The sequence below is a fragment of the Miscanthus floridulus genome, chromosome 18 (genome assembly GCF_019320115.1).
Source record: "Miscanthus floridulus cultivar M001 chromosome 18, ASM1932011v1, whole genome shotgun sequence".
Classification (NCBI taxonomy): Eukaryota; Viridiplantae; Streptophyta; class Magnoliopsida; order Poales; family Poaceae; genus Miscanthus; species Miscanthus floridulus.
In genome coordinates this window covers 60444596-60466061 of record NC_089597.1, presented here as the reverse complement: position 1 = coordinate 60466061, position 21466 = coordinate 60444596, and the positions used below count along the sequence as shown (strand labels likewise).

General features: G+C 42.3%; 1 protein-coding gene and 1 non-coding gene across 2 annotated transcripts; one reads left to right on the top strand and one right to left on the bottom strand.

Moving 5' to 3' along the window:
- LOC136520738 (protein HOMOLOG OF MAMMALIAN LYST-INTERACTING PROTEIN 5-like) lies at positions 1-4242 on the top strand. Its single transcript, XM_066514385.1, has 7 exons — positions 1-272; positions 358-458; positions 1718-1827; positions 1918-1993; positions 2114-2251; positions 3021-3092; positions 3196-4242. Exons 1-7 carry the CDS (start codon positions 179-181, stop codon positions 4033-4035), a joined length of 1431 nt encoding a protein of 476 aa, XP_066370482.1. The 5' UTR covers positions 1-178; the 3' UTR covers positions 4036-4242.
- A 13892-nt stretch (positions 4243-18134) lies between these two features.
- Positions 18135-18241, bottom strand: LOC136525087 (small nucleolar RNA R71). Its single transcript, XR_010776413.1, has one exon. It is a non-coding gene; the product is annotated as a small nucleolar RNA R71 (small nucleolar RNA).
- Between the last annotated feature and the right edge of the window lie 3225 nt (positions 18242-21466).

The following is a 21466-nucleotide window of genomic DNA, read 5'->3' as shown; positions in this document are numbered from 1 at the left end:
GAAGCTTCTCCGCTCCCTCTGTTTCCTTCCCGACGAAGCAGCAGCAGCAGCTGCAACGACTCCTCACCCAAATCAAACCAAACCAATCCGCCGCTCACTCCGCCGTCATCTCCGACCTCCGGGGATCTCAGCCGCCGAATCCGGGCCCGTGCTCGCGCTTGGGCGTCTCCCACCTCCGATGGGGAGCGAGTCGGAGCCCGCCAAGGGGCTGCTGCCTTACCTGCAGCGCGCCGACGAGCTGCAGAAGCATGAGCCCCTCGTGGCGTACTACTGTGAGAGACGCTTCTCTCTCCTCGTCGGTTCGTTCCCAATCGCATCCTGTTGGTTAGGGTTTTGATTCGATTTGGGTTTGGGCAGGTCGGCTCTACGCGATGGAGAAGGGGCTGAGGATACCCCAGAAGGAGCGCACCAAGACCACAAACTCCATCCTCATCTCCCTCATGAACCAGCTCGAGAAGGCACGTGCCTACATCTGGGTCTCCTCTCTTGTTCAGTTGGATTAAACAATTGCTGTGGTTAATGTTTCATTTTAGATCTATCTATTATATGCTCTTGTGATGGCAACCAGAAAAGTATTTTGGATGCTGTGTCTTAGTAAAACGTTTCAAGCTTTCTGTACAACTGGTATCAGTAAAAAAATGATTGTTCCATCAATATTGAATTGGGTTCTGTTTGGATATATGTTAAATCATCAGTATAGAATTATAGGTTCTGTTTGGATATATGTTGAATCATCAGTATAGAATTATAGGTTCTCTTTGGATATGTTGAACCAAATGTCTGTGACAAGGATACTAGAGTGGGGGTTTATGCGTTGTCTACTTCTAGCATTCATGTGGTAGGACCTTTGTTATATTGCTGAGCTTGACTTGTTGGTATCATGCTGTGTAACAATTTGTGAAGACAGATTTCACTAGTGTTAATCTGGCACGATGCAAGCATGTCCAGAACTTCTTTACAAATTTAGTAAAAATCTGGAAGTTGTAGTTTTTTTAATAAACACTCGTTGTCGTTGATACTAAAAAACAAGTTTAAACCACAAATGACCTTCATTGTATGTCTTATACAGTCATCTTCATGCCACCACTAGATCGAATCAATCTCTTACTATCTGGAAATTTGAATGCTGGTGTCTTGCATTTTTTAGTTGGTTTAGTGAAACCAATATGGTTATATGTCTTTGCTTAGCATTTGACTAATATATGAGGTCCATCAATTGGAAAAATTATGTATGTGTGGGTTGGATTGATGATCATATCTGCATATTATCTTGACATTTGACAATACGCCAATACCTAAGAAAACAATATGAACTTATTCAGATGGCTTTTGCTTTTATGATGGAAGAAACACTGATTTCAATTTCACACTGACTGGCATAGGACCAGCATATTTGTAATTCTACTACTTTATGGCTGCTTGTAACTGCAATTTCCTGTCCCCTAGAACTAGATGTATATGGCTAGATGCTGATTGATTTTTTGCGATCGTTGTAATAATTGATTGTATGAATTCAGCAGCTGCCCCACCACCTTTAACAGCTTTTGTAGTGTAGCCTTATATGTGGGGTAACTGACATTAAACTTCACCCACTCATAAACCAATAACACAAATGTAGCATGTAGCATGTAGCATGCAACTGGTTTTTGATATGCCTGGCAAATTCATATATTTTCCATTAAATCAGTTAGTCTAAATATGTTTTCTAATCCTCCAGGACAAGAAATCGTTGACTTTGGGGCCTGACGACAATCTTCATTTGGAGGGATTTGCATTAAACGTCTTTGCTAAAGCAGATAAACAGGACCGTGCTGGACGAGCTGACATGTATCACACCGAAATTCCCATTCTGCTTCAATCATTCTGGTATCATCTTTTTACAAAGTCATACTAATGCATGCCAAATTAATCTTGCAGAAACACTGCTAAAACCTTCTATGCTGCAAGCATCTTCTTTGAGATTCTTAACCAGTTTGGCGAGCTTCAACCTGATGTAAGTTTATTATGTTATTGCCTAGTAATGCATTTATTACTATATAATCTTAATGCTCCTTGACCTATACGGAAAGGTTCAATGAACATATCTGTATCACTTTTATTTTGCCTTGAGTAGGTTGAGCAAAAGCAGAAATATGCCATCTGGAAAGCATCTGAAATAAGAAAAGCTCTCAAAGAAGGCCGGAAGCCGGAAGCTGGACCACCTGGTGGGGATAAAGATGAAGCGCCTGTCAATACCACCACCATTTCTCAAGTAACTATCCCAACTCACTAGCAGTGGTTTTTCAATGACTATTGCCATGCTCACTCATAGCTAGTGTGAAATTGCCTCTTTCTATCTACTATAGCAGTATAATTTGCTTTAATGCTGCTAACACCAATCCTAATGTTCCTTCTCATAGGTTACTCAAATCTTGTTAGATTGCTTCTGTTTATCAGTGACTGCATCTTAAATGTATTACCCGTCCAACATACATTCAATTTCCTTAAATGTATATTGTCAACACTCTTTTAGGGCGTTTGGTTTGAGGAACCACTCCATCCTAGATGAGGTGGTGCATCATGAGTTGATTCCTCAAATTTGGTGGGATGACTTCATTCCTCATATACTAGTACTAATTATTGATTGACTTATGAGGAATGAGGTGATGATACATCATTCTATTCCATTCTCCAAACCAAACAAAAAAAGTGAGGAATGAATAGATGATGGACTAACTCATTCTTGAAACCAAACAACCCCTTAATTCATGTAAGCATAGATTCTGGAGAGTTCTGTTACCTTATTTTGTTTCAAATGAACAGACACAAGGCAGGAATATTTTTGTTTATTTAACTTTAGTTGTAACTTACATTCAGTCAGGATTTCCTCCAACCTTTCTTCAATGCTTCCATATTTGTCATTTAATTAGGCTTGAAAGATCTTAAATTGTACAGTAAACACTGATTATGCTTACAGTATTTTGTGCAGATTTTGGCATTCACTGGTTCTCAACTTTTGTATTGTTTGGTACTGTAAACAGGATATGGGGCAAAGTCCTTCCTTCAGCAGTGTACACCAGGGCAGTGAAGCATCACCTGGACCTGTCATCATGGTTATTTCCCAGCTTCTCTTTGGCACTTGTGATTTGCAATATTTTTACATGGTTTCATTGAACGAAGCAGCTTTAATTTTTTTATATATCATTTTGTGCACAGGATTTTAGTAGGCGGGATAGCTTTTCTGCTGTGCAGCCAGGAAACAATGTCCCTCGCCAAAGTACAGAGTTCAATGATCATCCCTCTACCCAGTTACCCTATTCACCCCCACCACCCTCGCAATCCCAGCATCCTTCTCCATCACAATCTTATTCCTCTCCCTCGTACCAGGCAACAGATTACCCTTCTTCTGATTTTCACAAACCATCCCCCAATTATTCATCTCCCCCCTACACAAGCACAGATTACCCTACCTTTGAGGTCCACAAACCACCTTCCAATTATTCCCCACCTCCTTACACCAGGACAGATCACCCTTCCAATGATGGCTACAATCCTCACAGCAATGATAAACCAGATGTTTCGGCTTACCCTCAGGCATACCAACCCCCACCCTGCACAATTGACCCTCAGCACACCTCTCAAAACTACTACTCCACCGAAGCCCCAGCTGCTCCATACAACTACCCTAATTTCCAGTCATATCCAAGTTTCCAGGACAGCACGGCACCTTCTGTCCCGACGCATCAATCTTCATTTTATCCTGCATGTGATGGCCCTGCAGCTACATCATACACTCCTGCCTCAAATTCCTCCGCCCCAACACACTACCACTCAACTGCTGAGTCTTCACCTCAACTTACTCCTCCAGCTGCGCCACCAGCTAGCCAGTATAAATATGATAGCAGTTACCAGCCTGAAGTTGAGAAGATTGCTGAGGCTCACAAGGCAGCCAGATTTGCTGTCGGTGCTCTTGCATTCGACGATGTATCTGTCGCTGTGGATCACCTGAAACGTGCACTGGATCTTCTGACAAACCCTTCTGCTGAACCTCATTAGCTCTTTGCATCACCGTGCTCTTGTCAGAAGCACCATCTGTACATATAGAAGATTGGTATACCACCCATGGATATATTGCCAGTTTGCTTACATACAAGACAGGGTTACCACACAAATCTAGGAGATAATAAGCGAGCCCTGTGGGCTTTTGAAGTGACACTTACAGGAATTGTCAAATTCAATTATTTTATTCAGAGTTTTGTGCTACGTCCCTTGTATTTTTGAGCATGAAACGTCCATCGTATTCATTTGCATATTCTTGAGGTCTGGTATGGTATTTTTGGGTATGGATGGTTGATGCAGTGCCTGCTTTGTTTCTCTTTCATGGTTTGTACCACAAAAAAGCACTTAATTTTGAAACGCTGGAGTAAGGTTCGGGTTGTGCGCACCGCGTCTTCGCTAGGGATTGCTTCACGTCCTGGTCGCGTTGGGATTGCTTCGCGTCCTGATCGCGTTGTCTTGGGCAGGTGTTGCTTCACGTCCTGATCCCCATGCCTTCCGGCAGTTGTCATTTCATCCTCTGACGGTCTATCTGTAATCGTTTGTTTGGTTAATCCTTTCTCGTCAGGGCGTTCGTCTGTTCGGACGTTTTCTTCATGGGCATGTGGACTAGCCCAATAGGCGTGCTCCTCTCACGGCTTCTCTATCTAAAAAAACGGATGTTGATTTCACATTCCTTGTTGCTCGTCGCGGCCTTCTCCTAAGCGCTATCCGACTGCCGCAACCGACTCCACCGCGTAGGGGGTTGCTTGCCGCCTCCACCACGGGGGCACCTCGCTACGGGAGACCTCACCCGCACGCCCTATCGCCAGAGCCACGTAGCCGCCTGGCCGCTGACTCCCCCCCTCTCCACGGCATCGAGCTCTACGGCGGTGTTGAGCTCCGCGTCGACGAGCATCCATTTGTTCAAGTAGATGTTGTCCTTGAAATCGCATGTTGCAAGCGTATTTTTCAAGTGTTTTAGATGTTCCAGAGGTATCTTGCAAGTGTTTTTGGATGTTACAATCGTATGCTCTAAATGTTTCATCTGTTTTTTTAGACGTATCTTGCAAGTGTGTTATCTGGACGTTGCATATGTTTCACACATATGTTGCAAATGTTTTACCTGAATGTTGTGTACGTTTGCAATGATTTTCAAGTGTTTTTAAATGTTTTTGCAAGTGTTCAGATGTATGTTGTAAATGTTTCAGCAGTTTCGAACGTATGTTGCAAAGTGTTGCATCTAGATCTTGCAAAACTAGATCTAGTTTTGCTCTTGTTGCAATGGAACCCACCAACCTTAGCCATCTGCTGTAGTTGCTGGGGCGCCGCCGAACGAGTGCAGACATCTGGTCAGGGAAGCGGAGGGTGCACGGGCGGTCCCCACATGGGGTCGGATGACGCGAGCCCCGTGGGGCACGTGAAACGAGAGTGCAGGCACGAGGTTCGGATGTGGGCGTCCGGACAGACGTCAGCACTGCCGTTTAGAAGAAAAAAACGATGTTTGATCGTGGTGGGAGAGTCCAAAGATAGACAATAACTGTGCCTTTATCTTGTCAAACTAGAGAGCTACGTGTCATTGATTCTTACAATAGAAAAAAAAGAGAACATAAGACAGGACAAAGTCTAGCGCGGCACAAAACCCATTGACATCCTAATAAAACCAAAAAAAGGGTTGCTACAAATAGAGAGGGGAACCCATTATGCACCATAAGGCCCGTTCGCTTGGCTGAAAAAACAAGCCAAAATACTGTTCCGACTGAATTGTCGTGAGAGAAAAATACTGTTCCAGCTGAAAAAAAGCTGAATAGTACGGATTATAAGGTGAAGCGAACGGGGCCATGATATTCATACTTAATGATTTGGAGGATAGGAATGCTAGGTTGAGCCCCTTCAAAAACAGAAGACTTGTTAAGTTTCCAAACCTCCTTGGTCACAAGAATATGATTAGGGAGTTTAAGCCCTTGCATAACTCTTTAAAGCAACCACAATGTGCTATGAAAGCAATCCATAAGCATTTAAATATTCTCTTGGGTTGGCTGAAACATTGTGTGACTAGTCTAGTAGTCTATAGAGTGGTCTATAACAATAGCTAGCTGTTGACGTTGAAGATGACCCCAAGCCAACACATCAGTAGGGCCTTGGACGCCTACAGAGGTTGTAGATTAACCTGCAACACAACAAAAATGCAGCGTAATCGACCAAACCGATTTAGAGACCGATAAGGCCAATGTAGAGCCCATTCTTGGCTAAAAACGCTCCCAAACTTCCCCCGGTAAGACCCAACGGGGAGGAGCATGTGAAGGATCTCCTAGGACCAACAAGGCCACCTAGAATGCAGACAAATCTCGCGGGAGACGTGCCGAACAGCAGGAAGGGTTGAGAGAGGAGTATTAGGGCAAAAGGAGTTGATAAGTTGTGTTTTTGACGATTGGATAGATGAAAACTCAATCAGCCATAATCCTCTCATATATATAGAGGGGGTGGTCTTATCTCGGTAGGAAACATCTCCAAGACGCGTTCTTCAAGTTTCCCACGTCAAAAATATACCAAAAACCGATTTTAGGAAGTCTCCTACTCGGTTTCTAGGTGGAGTCGGCTTAGCCTATCAGCTAAGCTAACTTTTGCGGGTTGGGTCAGCCCTGTGGGCTGGTTCCAGGGGCCAGTCGGCTTAGCCAACTAGGGCACTCGACTAAGCCGACTAGGAGGGGGCATGCCGGCTCAGACGACTGGTCAAGTCGGTTTAGCCGATTGACTTGGCTCGCCGGCGGCTCGCTGTCTTCTCCGCATGTTTTGTTTGTTATTTTGTCGCGCTGTTTGACCTCTAGCTTGCCCATGATGTTCATAACTTGTTCATGGTGCCCAAAACCACTTGGGACATTTTTGAGTGTCAACATATACCACCTTGTTTTTAAGTGAATGATGCATGAACCTAAAAACACTTAATCAAACAAAATAAAACCGAACAGCGACAATACCCATCTCATCTGCTGCTCAGCGACTAAGGACGATGTATACATCAGCCATTTTTGTTCTAAGGGCGATATATGTATCATCCACTGTTTGGAGAGCACTTAGGCTTCTTGCCGAACACTTGAAAAATACCTTTTCAAGTACCTCCCGTTGAATGTTCTTGTGAGACGTTCACATTGTAGTGTCTCTAGCAGATAAGAATTACCAAATATGACTTTGATCACTCTGTAAGGACCATCCCAATTTGGTGACCACTTGCCAAACTGATTGCTCTTCGATCCAATTGGTGGTATGGTTTTCCACACTAATTCTCCCACTTGGAAGGATTTGCTCTTGACTTTCTTATTGTATGCTTTGGCAACTTGAGCTTTATCTTTATGTATTTCCTTGAGAGCTTTTAATCTTACATCAGTCACCTCATTAATGTTATCCATCATCAAATCATGATACACAACGGTCGATAGATCATTTTGTTTGGCAAGCCTATATGCATCCAAATGGACCTCGATGGGTAACATGGCCTCCTGACCATATACCGACTCAAAAGGAGTAACCTTGGTAGCACCATGCCTTGAAATGCGATGTGCCCATAGAGCTTTAGATAAAACCTCATGCCACCTCCTTGGATTTTTCTAAATCTTCTTTTTGATAAGCTTGATTAAAGTCTTATTACTAGACTCAGCCTGGCCATTAGCTTGAGCATAGTATGGAGATGAATTGAGCAACTTGATCCTATATAATTCGGCAAATTCCCTCACCTCCTTAGACACAAATGATGTCCCTTGATCTGTAGTTAATGTTTGAGGGATGCCAAATCTATGGATGATATGCTCAGTAATGAACTCAATTAACTCCTTGGGTGTCATATTCTTCAAAAGAACTGTCTCGGTCCACTTAGTAAAGTAATCCGTAGCAACCAACGCAAAATGGTGTCCCTTTGAAGATGGGGGATGTATTTGGCGAATGAAGTCTAACCCCCAACCATGAAAAGGCCATGGTTTGATAATAGGATGAAGCATAGCAGCAGGCACAAGCTGAACATTTCCAAACTTCTAGCACTCTTTGCATCCTCTGTAGTAACGAAAGCAATCGGCCATCATAGTAGGCCAATAAAAACCGGCTCTACGCAATAACCACTTCATCTTCGGGGCCAATTGATGCGTACCACAAATGCCTTCATGGACTTCTCTCATAACTGCTCTCGCTTGATTTGATCCCAAGCACTTGAGCAACAAATCTTCGGTAGTTCTCCGATAGAGCTCATCATTATGCAGCACATTTAAAAGCGCTCCGCTGAACACTTTTATCAATTTGAGCACTTGGATCACGTAGATATCTCAACAAGAGAGTCCTCCAATCTTCTAAACCGGCCCCAACATCACTGGAAGTTACATTAGGCCGATTTGGTACCTTCTCAGGCAAATTGACTGGGCTGGTTATAGGAGAGTCGGCTGAGCTGACTGGAGCAGTCGGCTGAGCCAACTTGAAGGAGTCGGCCTAGCCGCTTGGCCATGGCAGAGGGGAAATTAGCTGAGCTGACTGGGTCAGTCAGCTTAGCCGACTGGTCTATACCTACACGAAAAAGTTGAAATTTTCATGCATCGACTGTTCTTGAATATGAAAATTATGCCCACCGACATCTTAGCTAGATGCTTGTTGAGCTAACATATTGGCCTTTTGATTTCCATGCCTCAGAATATGCTGAATTCGGAACTAAGCAAAATAGTCAATGACATCAAGGCAAGCATCAAGACAAGTTCTTAGTGATCCTTCTAAGCATTGAAATTCACCAGCAACCTACTATACCACCAGGAAGGAATCACCATAGGCTTCAACATGTTTTACCTCCATGAAATGTAACATAATCAACCCAAATAAGAGAGCTTCATATTCGGTTTGATTGTTAGTGCAATAGAAATCTAATCGGCTTGACATCCCAATTTCAGCACCATTGGGAGAAACAAGAATAATACCAACACCTTGGCCATCTTTACAAACCGATCCATCAAAGAATAATTTTCATGGAGTAAAAGTAAGGTAATTGACTTCATCATCTAAATTAATACCATGCTCAATAATAAAATCAGCAAGAACTTGACCTTTCAATGTTTTCAATGGTTCAAAAGTCAAGTCATATTCAATTAGTGCGTATGCCCATTTGCCAATCCTTCCACAAAGAATTGGCCGATATAACATGTGCTTTATCACATCGGCCTAGCAAGCAACAACACATATACTAGACAAAAGATAATGTCTCATCTTAGCACAAGCAAAGTACAGTGATAAGCATAATTTCTCTATGTGGGCATACCTTGTCTCGGGATCAAGAAGACGACAACCAAGATAAGCAATTACATATTCTTTACCTTCATCTTCTTGAGTCAGAACAACCCCGATCACTTTCTCTTCGGCAGCAACATATAATTTGTGCACAAAGAACCGACGGTGTTGACAAATATTCCTTTATCTTCTCAAATGCTTCTTGTTGCTTGCTTTGCCCCCAAGTGAATTCAGATTCATCCTTCAGCTTCAATTTGGGGGTGAAATGAATAATTTTCCTGGACCAGTTAGCAATAAATCTCCTCAAGTAGTTCACCTTCCCTAGGAACTTTTGCAAGTCCTTCTTGCATGTAGGCACCTGAACATTCTTGATCTTCTCTACCCTCTTGGGATCAACCTCTATGCCTTTATCATGAATAACTTTCTAGCCGATACTACAAAAGCGCATTTGAGCGGGTTCATTTTCAATCCATAGCTGTGCATCCTCTCAAAAGCAAGACGCAAATCGGCCAAATGAGATTTATGGGCAGCTGATTTAATCACAATATCATCAATGTATACCTCCATAATCACCCCAATTAGATCATGGAAAATCAAATTCATAGCTCTTTGATAAGTAGAACCTGCATTCTTCAACCCAAATATCATAACAACCCACTCAAAGAGACCAACAAACCCATGACATATGAAGGCCGTCTTAGACATGTCTTCTTCGACCATGAAAATCTGATTATAACTGGCATTACCATCAAGAAAGCTAATAACCCGGTGTCCCAAAGCATCATTGATAAGCATATCGTCTATAAGTATATGATATTCATCTTTTGGAGTAGCTCTATTCTGATCTCTAAAATCAATGCAAACTTTGATATTCCTAGAATCTTTCTTCTGAACATGTACAATATTAGAGACCCACTCCACATACCTACATGGCTGAATAAACCCCGCTTGCAACTGCCAATTAATCTCCTCTTTAATCCTATCATAAATTGTAAAATTAAATCAATGGAGGTTTTGCTTGAAAGGCCTGAATCCTTTCTTAATGGGAAGCCGATGCTCAACAAGCTCTCGGCTCAATCCAGGCATCTATGTATAATTCTATGCAAAACAATAAATATATTTCTTGAGAAGCGTGATTAACTCTTCTTTATAATTGACTTCTAAGTTTTGATTAATAAACGTCAGTCGGGGCATAGAGCCATCCCCAATATCAACCTGTTCCAAAGGGTCGGCCAACGTAAAACCTTGGTCCAACTTATCGAGCTCATCAAAATCATCAATAGCTTCACATGCATCGGTCTTATTAGGCCGATACTGTTCAACATGATGTTTTAACCATTCAACGTTGGCATCCATTACAATAAATTGATTATACGATGATATTGATCCGATTATCAATCGGCTTTAGAGATACAGAAACAAAACCTTGCTTGGTAACACTAATAAATTCAAAGCTAGAAAGATCACTACCAGACAAGCAAGTAATAGCATCATCCCCTGAGTGTAGGAGCATTGGCTGTAGCAACATCAGCTGATGAATCTGAATGCACAACCTCAACCGCATCTCCCACCCATTGGATGAGAAATTGGTGCAAGATAGATGGCACGCAGCGATTGGCATGGATCCAATCATGCCTAAGTATCAAGTTGTAGCTACCTTGCACGTCAGCAACGAAGAACGCTGTGGCCAAACAACACTATAGATTGACTTTTCACTATCACCACTTTCACTACCGAAGCAATAGAAGCGACTGTGTGCTACTTCACCGTTGGTTGGACCGATAGGGAGGCCTCGTAAGGAATGAAACCGATAGTTGAAAACCATCAATGCGGCGGTGGTAGTGGGGTTGAATTCCACCGTCGTTTGGAACGTCGAGCCGACTAAGATATGTGTTATGGCCGCCGCACCTACACGACTGTTTGGCGTACCGGCGGCAAATATTGAAGGTTAGAAAATGAGAGTGTGTCCCAATGCCCAACTACATACCAACACCCCCACTGGCCTGCTCTACATATTCTTTAAGCCCGCTGCCCTCTGAAACCAACCCTCTTCCATGCTCATCCCAATCTTCCATCGGACTAGAACCATGTTGGCGGACCATTTTTTCAAGTTTCCCAGCTACGACTCGTCCTCCAACAAGGACGAGGTCCAGCAACATGCATCGTCTAAGGAGGCCTCCAGGGAGTACATGGATCCTGATTTGATTCCTAACAGGAGCTCTGACATCCAGGAGGAGGACACCGAGGAGGAGGAGGAGGACAACAACGACGATGAGCCCAAGGATGATGACGTCGACGAATGATGACGGGCCTACTCTAAAGAGACCAAGGCGACCATCATCCTCGCTCTAAGAGGATAATTTTTAGGTGTATTATCTTTGTGGACGAGTACAACCACTCATTGGAAATGTATTTATATATTTTATAATGTAATAAACAAAAGTTCTAGTTCGACCAATACTTCTTTCTTTTGCTATCATCGTTCTTAGTGTTATGTCATGTCGCTGGACCAATGTTTTTGGTGGCCTATAAACCAATTTGTTCAAAATGCTTAGCAATAGAGCAAATTGATGATAATTTCATTACAAATCTATCAACTTAGGCCCTGTTTGGACCCCTCTAGTTTTGGCAGTTTTTAAGAAACTGGCCTTATAAATTGGGTGGGATCCAAACATGCTAGTTTTTAAGAATTCAAAACTGGTCCAAACAGGGTCCTAACGGACCAGTGCTTGATAGACCATGCTGCTCACACTTCAGTACGACCCCTATGCCTGATATAACGATGTTTGGTGCGGTGTCCGTTCTTTCTAATGCCGAAAGCCAGTGGTAAAGAGTATTTCCCTGTCGGACTGCATATCTAGGGGGCGGTAAAGGCTGATTTCCACCGCTGGGTCGATGGCGTAGGTTGTCTTACTTAAAGCCATCCGCTGCCATAGCCATACCCAAAGCGAATCCCATTGTTCCCCTTTCCTCGACCATTGCTAGTTTCCCAATATCTATTGAAGGTTGTGTCCAAATCGAAGCCGGCTCATCACTTATCTGATTCGAGGTTCGCAAAATTTTCTTCATAGATTCAGTTACTTGATTCTTTCTATTGTTCTTATGACTGTGTTATCGATGTTCTTGCTCAATGGGACCTCCGCATTCATTTTTGTATTTCTTCGTGGTATAAGATCTACCTTTGCTGTACACAGATGGATCGTGGATGGATGTATACAAATCGTAATTCAGTTGCATTCGTGCAAGGCCTTGACTCATTTATCAATGCCGTGACTACTTACATGGAGCATAATGTTGAGGCTCTTGGTTTCATAAACTGCCCATACAGGGATTGTAAAAATCTTAAGCAGTGGGATGGCATGGAGCTGATCAGGGGTCATCTGTTTCAGAGGGGTTTCATGCCAAACTATATGGTTTGGACGAAACATGGGGAAGAAGGTGAGAACCCATCTGACGAACAAGCTTCAGTGGGTATAGGAAATCACAATAGGGATGCAAATGTAGGCGAAACAAGGCACGTGAACGAGAATGAGATGGTCCTAGAGACCATGAATGAAGGTGTCGAAGAAATCGTCGCCGTCCTGAGGAATGAGAGTTTGGCATATAATGAAGTGTGAGATGCTCTAGACCAAATGATTGATGCTGGGAAGCCAGATTTTCTTGATGAAAAAATCAAAAGAAGTTAGAGGAGATGAGGAAGCATGCAAAAACTTTGCTGTACCATGGTTCCACTGTGACAAAGTTGGAATATGATATTTTGCTTCTGGAGATGAAAGCAAGGAATGGAATGTCGGACACTAGGTTCAACGATGTCTTATCCCTACTGCAAAAGTTTGTTCCAAGCTTGAATGAGTTGTCTCAGAACACGTAAGAGCCCAAGCAAATGATCTGCCCATTAGGACTCAAAGTACAGAAAATACATGCTTGTCCCAATGACTGCATATTGTTTCACGGAGATTATAAATACTTGGATTCGTGTCCTCGGTGCCATGCTTCATGATACCAAACTGGCAATGATGCCATGATGCAAGCTTGCCACGAGAAAAGACCGGCTACGAAGGTGATGTGGTATTTCCCTATAATTCCTCGCTTGAAGCATTTGTTTGCCACAGCAAAGATAGCAAAACTGATGAGGTGGCATGCGGAAGATCGAGTGAATGATGGAAAGTTGTGGCTCCCGGTTGATGGTGCCTAGTGGAGAGCTATTAATCATAGTTATAAATGGTCATTTTCCAAAATAAGGAACATAAGGTTTGGTTTGAGCATGGATGGGATGAACCCTTTTAACATGGTTAGCAGCAATCATAGCACTTGGCCAGTGAGTCTTTGCATATACAACCTTCCACCTTGGCTATGTATGAAACAGACGCACCTTATGATGCCGATACTGATCCAAGGGTCAAGGCAACCTTGAAACGACATCGACGTCTTCCTATAGCCGTTGATGGAGGAGCTGCTGCAATTGTGTTGGAAAGGTGAGAGAGTGTGGGACGAGTACAAGAAAGTGCACTTCAAATTGAAAGCGCTGCTGTTTGTAACAATCAATGACCTACCAGTCCTTGGTTCATTATTTGGACGAGTGACAAAGGGTTACAAAGGATGTGTCATTTGCTTGGATGGCACTTCCATAAAATTTCTAAAACATAGCAAGATGATGGTTTACATGGGTCATCGTAGGTTCCTACCATCTACGCACCCGTACCGCAAGAACGAAAAATCCTTTGATGGGACAGTACAAGATCGAGAACCACCTCAGTTCAAAATTGGAAGGCAGATCATCAAAATCATAAACAAACTCAAGGTCATCCTAGGAGAGGGCACAAGAAGCGTACCTGCTCTGACAAAATCTCCATGGAAAAAATCTATGTTTTGGCACCTTCCTTATTGGAGGACGTTGCACTTCCGGCACACACTTGATGGGATGCACATTACCAAAAATGTCATGGAGAGCTTGCTGGGCACCTTAATGCAATCGAAGGGAAAGTGGAAAGATTCACTTCAATGTCATATGGACTTAGAAGCTATGGGTGTGAGGGCAGAGCTGCATCCCTTAACACTACCTGATGGCAAAAAGAAACTACTAGTTGCATCATGGTCGTTACAAACAAAGGAGAAAGAGAGGCTCTTACGGTTCTTCCATGAACTAAAAGTGCCTATAGGATACTCATCAAATTTAAGCATGAAAGATTTGAAATTCAACATGAGCTACTTGAAGGCCCATGATTGGCATGCTATCATGATGCAACTCCTTCCTGTTGGAATCAGGGGTGTTATTCCGGTGAAGGTATGGGAGCCAATCATCAAATTCTGCTCATTCTTCAAGGCGATCTCACACAAGGTCATAGACCCAATTGAGCTTAAAAAGCTACAGGACGATCTGATCCACACACTGACTCGGCTCGAGATGCATTTGCCACCAACATTTTTTGATATGTCCATGCATCTCATTGTTCACCTTGTTCGCTAGATACAACAGCTTGGCCCCATTTTCTTGCACCAGATGTTTCCTTTCGAGCGGTTGATGAGCGTTCTTAGGAAGTATGTTCAAAATAGATACATGCCTAAAGGATGCATGGTAGATTGATGGTCAATAGAGGAAGCACTAGAGTTCTGCATTCAGTATTTGGGTCACACTAGGCTCGGTGTTCCTGTGTCACAGCATGAGGGAAGGCTACAAGGAAAGGGGATTATTGGGGAGAAGTGTGTCAGTGCTGGTGAGTTTAATGTTCTAATGCAAGCTCATTTCACAGTCCTGCAACAAGCACCGGTAGTTTCGCCCTTTGTCAAAAAACACAAGGAAGAATTAGCTACAACTAACATTTCTAGGTTCCAGGCGTGGATCGACAAGCAACATGGAAAAGTTTGCCACATGGCTACAACAACATCTGCTAGAGGTTAGATCCAGTGACCCTGACCTTGATGCATTGGCCATGGGACCGAATGATTTAGTGTTGATGTACCAAGGTTATGACATAAATGCGTACACATTTTACACTAGAAAACAAGACAAAAAGAGTACAAACCAAAATAGTGGTGTCCGGATCGATGGTTGTTATGAGCAAAATAAGCAAATGGACACCTACTATGGAATCATAGAAGAAATATGGGTGCTAGAGTATGGAGAATTAAAGGTCCCACTTTTCCGATGCAAGTGGGTTAGACCTAGAGCGGTATTCGTGAACAGGGATGGTGTTACTACCGTTGATCTCAGCAGCATGGGTTATAGAGGAGAACCTTTTGTATGGGCAAAAGATGTAGTCCAAGTAATCTATGCACCAGACCTAGAAAATAATGAGGGAAGACATTGTTCTTCAAGGTAAATGGAAGATCATCGGTGTTGACAATACAACTAAGTAAGAAGGGAACGAATATTAGGACATGCCTGCAGTGGGAGCAAATGTCAACCTACCTCTGTTTGAAGAGGGTGTGGAACCTATGTACATGAGAGTGGATCATGATGAGGCTATAATCATCGTGCCTTGAAAACATTTGTTGTACCTAAATTTTGTTGTTATTGATGTTTTGTACTATGGTTATAACTGCCAACATAACAAATGGTACCATCGTACTGTGGTGACAATACAATTTTCTTCATGTTATGACAACACCAGCGTATGATCCGGTGTTTCTATACAACTGTACCCTAGCCCAAATATGTTCCATCCATCATTCTTCGATTCATCTTGGTCATCCGTTTGTACCCAACCGGCCAACCCTTAAAGGACAGTCTACTTACATCTCACCATCCGCTGCTGCCGCTGACCTCGAACTCTAAGGGAACAAACCTAATTATGATATGACTGATGGCGGACCTAACATTCTGAGTCCACCGATCTAGAATCAGAGTCAGGAACCCGGGTTCCTAGCTAGGGAAACCCTATATCGTGTCATTGTTGCCGTATCTGTGAGGGTTTGTTGACGGTAGTTATCATCCAACATAAACAATCAACTTTACTTGTATAAATGCATAAAAAGGATCACCAACATAGACTTATGGGTTTTAACTGACAATTTCCATGAGTTTTGGTGAATCTGTGTTTTTAGCAAGGTTATTTCAGAAAACCGTCAAGGAGGATCAAATCGTCAAATAAAATCATGCTTATCCGCAGTGAAATCAACTCCAGAAGGTTCCAAAAAACTCGAGAGGACTCCACACCAAAGCAGGGGCCAAGCCACTACCAGGTGGGGCCGACTGACCCCACCTAGGGGCCGCTTGGCCCTTGGGGGACCCACCTATCAGCCTCCTTCATACATCAGTTTCCCACCACCTCCTAAGATGCATCTACACCGTCCTTTAAGTCGGTTTGATCCAAGGGCTCACATTGGACGCTCTGGCCTATATAACTAGCACCTGCGCCCCCTCTAGGGCCCGCTGCCATAAGTCAAGAATAGACCAGAAATTAGGGTTTTTAGAGAGAAGAGAATAGCGCTCCAATTCTTCAAGTTTCTAGTATAGGCTAGCTAGCAAGGTTCAAGTAGAGTTTGGGCTATTTATTAGGTTCCTAGTTTGCTCTAGTAATATGCTTGATATAGTTATGATTGACGATGAATATATGCATATGTTCGCAAAGCTCTTAGCTTAGTTCTTGAGAGAGTTAAGTGGTCGACATTATGTAAGCATGGTGCTTAGATATTGTTTGCCTATGGATGCCTTCTGCACTCTGGGTCATGTGGTAGATCACAGATGTGACACTCCCATTGAGTCCTTTGTAGTCCACTCCCTATTGGTAGAGCATGTAGAACATGGTTGCGAAGGAAGACAAGCTCTATTCTTAATCTTCCTTAGTAATGTTTCTTATGCATAGATCCAAAGTTAGTTATACTATAGATGAAAGTGTATATACTTGGGTGTACAAAAGACTTAGTAGATAAGTAATGACTTAGGAATCTTTTGCTCTTAACGAATCTCCTTCTTAGCCTTACTATATTTTATGAGTATCTATTTCTATCTCTGGAATACTATTATTACCTTACACTTATCATTTATTTATCACTTGACTTACCCCTGCCATAGCATGAGAGTGGTTTTATCATAAGTATACATATTTGTCAATATCTCTATGTCAACACAACCCCATAGCTCCTCCCTATGGATAAAAATATAAATAACAATACCTGGCATACTCTCGGGTGAAATGCTACAATGGTATATTATCTGTGCGCTTGCGGATACCTTATATATATAGTTTACAAGTGTTCTCATAATTACCAACAACACATTTCTGGCATCATGCTTGGGATGACAACTTAGTTAAGAGTGGTGCTAAGAAATGTCAACAAGCATTTCTGGCGCCGTTGCCGAGGAGGGGCACATGGCTAAGAGAATTGACCAAATAAATACTTATTGAAAAAAAATCATAACCTCTACTTTAGCAGGCTTACCCTTGTTTGTCTTTGTTCATATCTTATATAGGGTATTGTAGGATTGGTTATGATTTAGCAATAAATTCCATCAATCAGAATCAACCAAATCAAGAGGAAGCTCAACACTAGTTTCTGAAGCTATGGCTGACAAGACTGCATGAGTTCTCTGCTCCAAGCACTAAGAACATTCGCACTAGACCAACACTCAAAACCAATAATCTTGAGTTTGATCTCAAGCCAAGCCTCATCAACATGGTGCAAGCTACCCCATTCAGTGGAAAGGCACATGAAGATGCTAGTGCTCATCTTCAGAATTTCCTAGAGATAAGTAGCACGGTCATCATCAAGGACGTTGCTCAAGACATCATACTACTCCACCTCTTTCCATTCTCACTTGTGGGAAGAGTGAAGCAATGGTTCTACACCAACAAAGATCACATCAATACATGGGCAAAGTGTTCAAAGGCCTTCCTAGAAAAAATTTTCCCTATAGGCAAGACCAATGCCTTAAGAGGAAAGATTTCAAACTTTCAACAGCATAAAGGAGAGACCTTTCTAGAAGCATGGGAATGTTTTCAAGAATATGTTTCAGATTGCCCTCATCATGGAATGGAAGATTGGTTGCTCATGCAAAGTTTCTACCATGGATTAACTCAGAAAGCCCATGAACAACTCGATGCCACTGTTGGAGGATCATTTATGTCACTCACCCTTGGAAAAGCTAAAACTCTTATGGAAAAGATAGCCTCTAATCAAGGCTGGTCATCATGCAATAAGAGAGAAGAAGTACTAGAAGAGATGTGTGCATTGTCAACCAAGATGGATGCACTGTTGAATTGGCTCGAACAGTGAGACAACTACAAGAAAGATCGTCATGCCATTCAAGATGCTTTCAATGATAAAAACACATGTGGAGAGTATTTGGGGATCGAATTCCCTGAATCACAAGAGGATGTAAACATCATTGTCAACAATTCAGGTTCACAACAATAGAGACAAGGATGGAAACAACAACAACGGTCAACTTACCAAGGTAAGTATCCAGGTAATTACTACAATTCTTCTAATACCAAGCAACCATCCTTAAGAGACTTAATCTTAGAACAATATAGGATTAATAAGAATATTTCTAAAAAGCTTGCTTCTAATGACAAGGTTCTAGAAAAGATAAATATTAAAATGAATAATTTTTCTTCTGACATAAAAGACCAACTTAACTATAATAAAATGATAGAATCTCAATTAGCCTAGTTGGTCGCTGTTCTGCCTTTTGCCACTAACCTTGAGAAGGTCAATGCCATAACCACAAGAGGTGGCAAGTCTACTCATGATCCGCCATATCTGACAAGGTCATGTTTGACACCAGTGGAAGTGGAGGAAAAGGAGAAGAAGGACGATGAAGAAAATGGCCACAAGAGCAAGAGTTACAACAAGATTTCCATGACACGACCTTCCTACCGTTTCCACGCAGAAATATAAAAGCCAAAATGGATGAGCAGTTTGGTAAGTTTGTAGAGGTAATTCAAAAGTTATATATGAATATTCCATTGCTAGATGCCATACAGGTGCCTACCTATGCGAAGTATCTCAAAGACATCCACAACAACAAAAGACCACTGCCCTCCACTGAGGTAATTAAGTTAACAGAGGAGTGCAGTGCAGCCATCCTAAACACTTCACCAGTCAAGAAGGATCTAGGATGCCCCACTATCGACTGTCCGATCGAGAGCCAAAACTTTGAGAATGCATTATGAGATCTTGAAGCAAGTGTCAGTGTCATGCCCAAGAAGGTCTTCGACAAGCTCAACCATTCAACACTCACACCAACATTGATGTGTTTGTAACTAGCCGACCAATTGGTCCGCTACGCTACAGGAATCGCTGAGAATATTCTGGTAAAAATATGAAATTTCTTTGTTCCTATAGATTTTGTGGTACTTGACATGTAGGAGGACATGAAGACACCACTCATTCTTGGGAGACCCCTTCCTGAGCACTACAAATGCGCACGTTGATGTCGGAGCCAGAGAGATCAAATTCCATATTAGCAGAAAGGAAGAGCGGTTCACTTTCATGCCAAGATCAGAATAATGCTCCAATTTGGAATGACATGAGAAGAAAGTATCAGGGTCTCCATCTCCGGGACCGAAGGATACACCTGAGGAATGAACCCGAATGGAGAAGTCTGGTTCGGTGGACTTAAAATTCCAAACCCTCACCGGGAGGTAACTTGGTAGTTATCCATATTTACTTTTCGCATTATATTTTTACTTCGGCATAGCTACTTCTTAAAACTTGCATTAGAAAAATGAAATAAACAATTCTCATCATATCATACTAAAAATTCAAGCCCCATGTAAATAATTTTTATGGAGCGTAAAAACCCCGTAAAAAATATTTACTGTGGAGGCGTAAAAATATAAATACCATCATTCATCTTCTTATATTTCATTGTATCACAAAAGTATTTTTGCATTGCATATTTATACTTGTATACGGTAGAAATATGATTACCAGGACCCACAACTATGTGGGGCCCACCACCATCACCTCCATCTCCACTTAACCTCCACCATCACCTCCATATCTCCACCACCCTCACTCTGCACCATCTAGGAGATATTTTCCACCAAAAGGAGCACTTCACCTACTTAACCATGAAGCAAAGGAAGCATCAAGAAATGGAGAGGCCATTTGGCCACCTTGTGGGGCCGGCTGGCCCCATCACTAGGCTGGGCGGCCTCCTCCTCTCCCCTCTATAAATACCACTTCTCCTGGCTGCTCAACTCACTCACACATACTGCACTTCACCATTTCAAGTTCAAAAATCCAGTTTCAAATTTCATAGTTAAAATTCTCTTGAATAGAGAAGTGTTGGAGTAAGAAAGAGTGGGAAAGTTTGAGTGTGTGAGTAGTGTTAAAATCTTGAGAAAGAGAGGAAGAGGTGCTACTGAAATTTGAGCAAGAAAAATAGAGTTTAAGAGTGGTAGTGCTGTCCAAATAAAGAGAGGAAATTTAAAAGAATTAGGGTGGAAGACATGCCAAAATCTTGATTAGAATATTCGCTAGGCAATCTAGGACGACTAATCTCTGAATGTTTAACTTTTGGATGGATAACCACTAACATTTTTATTTTCCTAATCCCATTCCATGAGTTGTGTTGTTTTTGTCTATTTTTGCAGGAAAATGAGCAAGATCGCCGGCAAGCTCAAGCGGGCAATATCGTTCCGTTCAACGAGAAGTTCTTTGTCCCGAGCAAACACCAACATGGAGGTTGATCCTCCACCTCCTGCTGTTGGAGCACCATCCTGATCAGCCCCCATGGAGAGGAACGTTCTTCTACAAGAAAAGCAGCCCAAACTCTAAGATGAAAGGGAGAAGAACATCTACAGGAAGCTGAAGGACCAGGATTTCATCCTCATCCCTGCCTTCGATCCAACCTACTTCAGTCCATAGGTATGGACTCTGAATTTGAACTCATTTTTAAGGCCGTAGGATGGGAGGATGCATGGGAAATAGATGAGTCAGGGTGCAAAGTTTTGACTATTGAATTTTTATGCACTTTACAAATCACCGACTCGGAAGTCTCATTTAGGTTCTTTGGGAAAGAATTTTCTTTTTCCTGGAAGAACTTTAGTGAGCTTCTAGGATTCCCTGGTCAATGCACAATTGATGTAGACTCAGCTATGCTAGACTTTGATAGGAATAAGTTTTTGAGGGAGACATCGAACGAAATTATTTGCTAGCGCCCTCGCACCAATGACATTCACCACCCTACTTTGCGGTTCATGCACAAATGGCTAGGATTTTCTCTTTTTCCTAGAAATGATTTCCG

Coding starts and splice junctions, on each gene's coding strand:
- LOC136520738 (XM_066514385.1), top strand. CDS start 179: ATGGGGAGCGAGTCGGAGCCCGCCAAGGGGCTGCTGCCTTACCTGCAG. Junction 1,994..2,113: donor TTGGCGAGCTTCAACCTGAT/GTAAGTTTATTA, acceptor TGCCTTGAGTAG/GTTGAGCAAAAGCAGAAATA. Junction 2,252..3,020: donor ATACCACCACCATTTCTCAA/GTAACTATCCCA, acceptor TACTGTAAACAG/GATATGGGGCAAAGTCCTTC.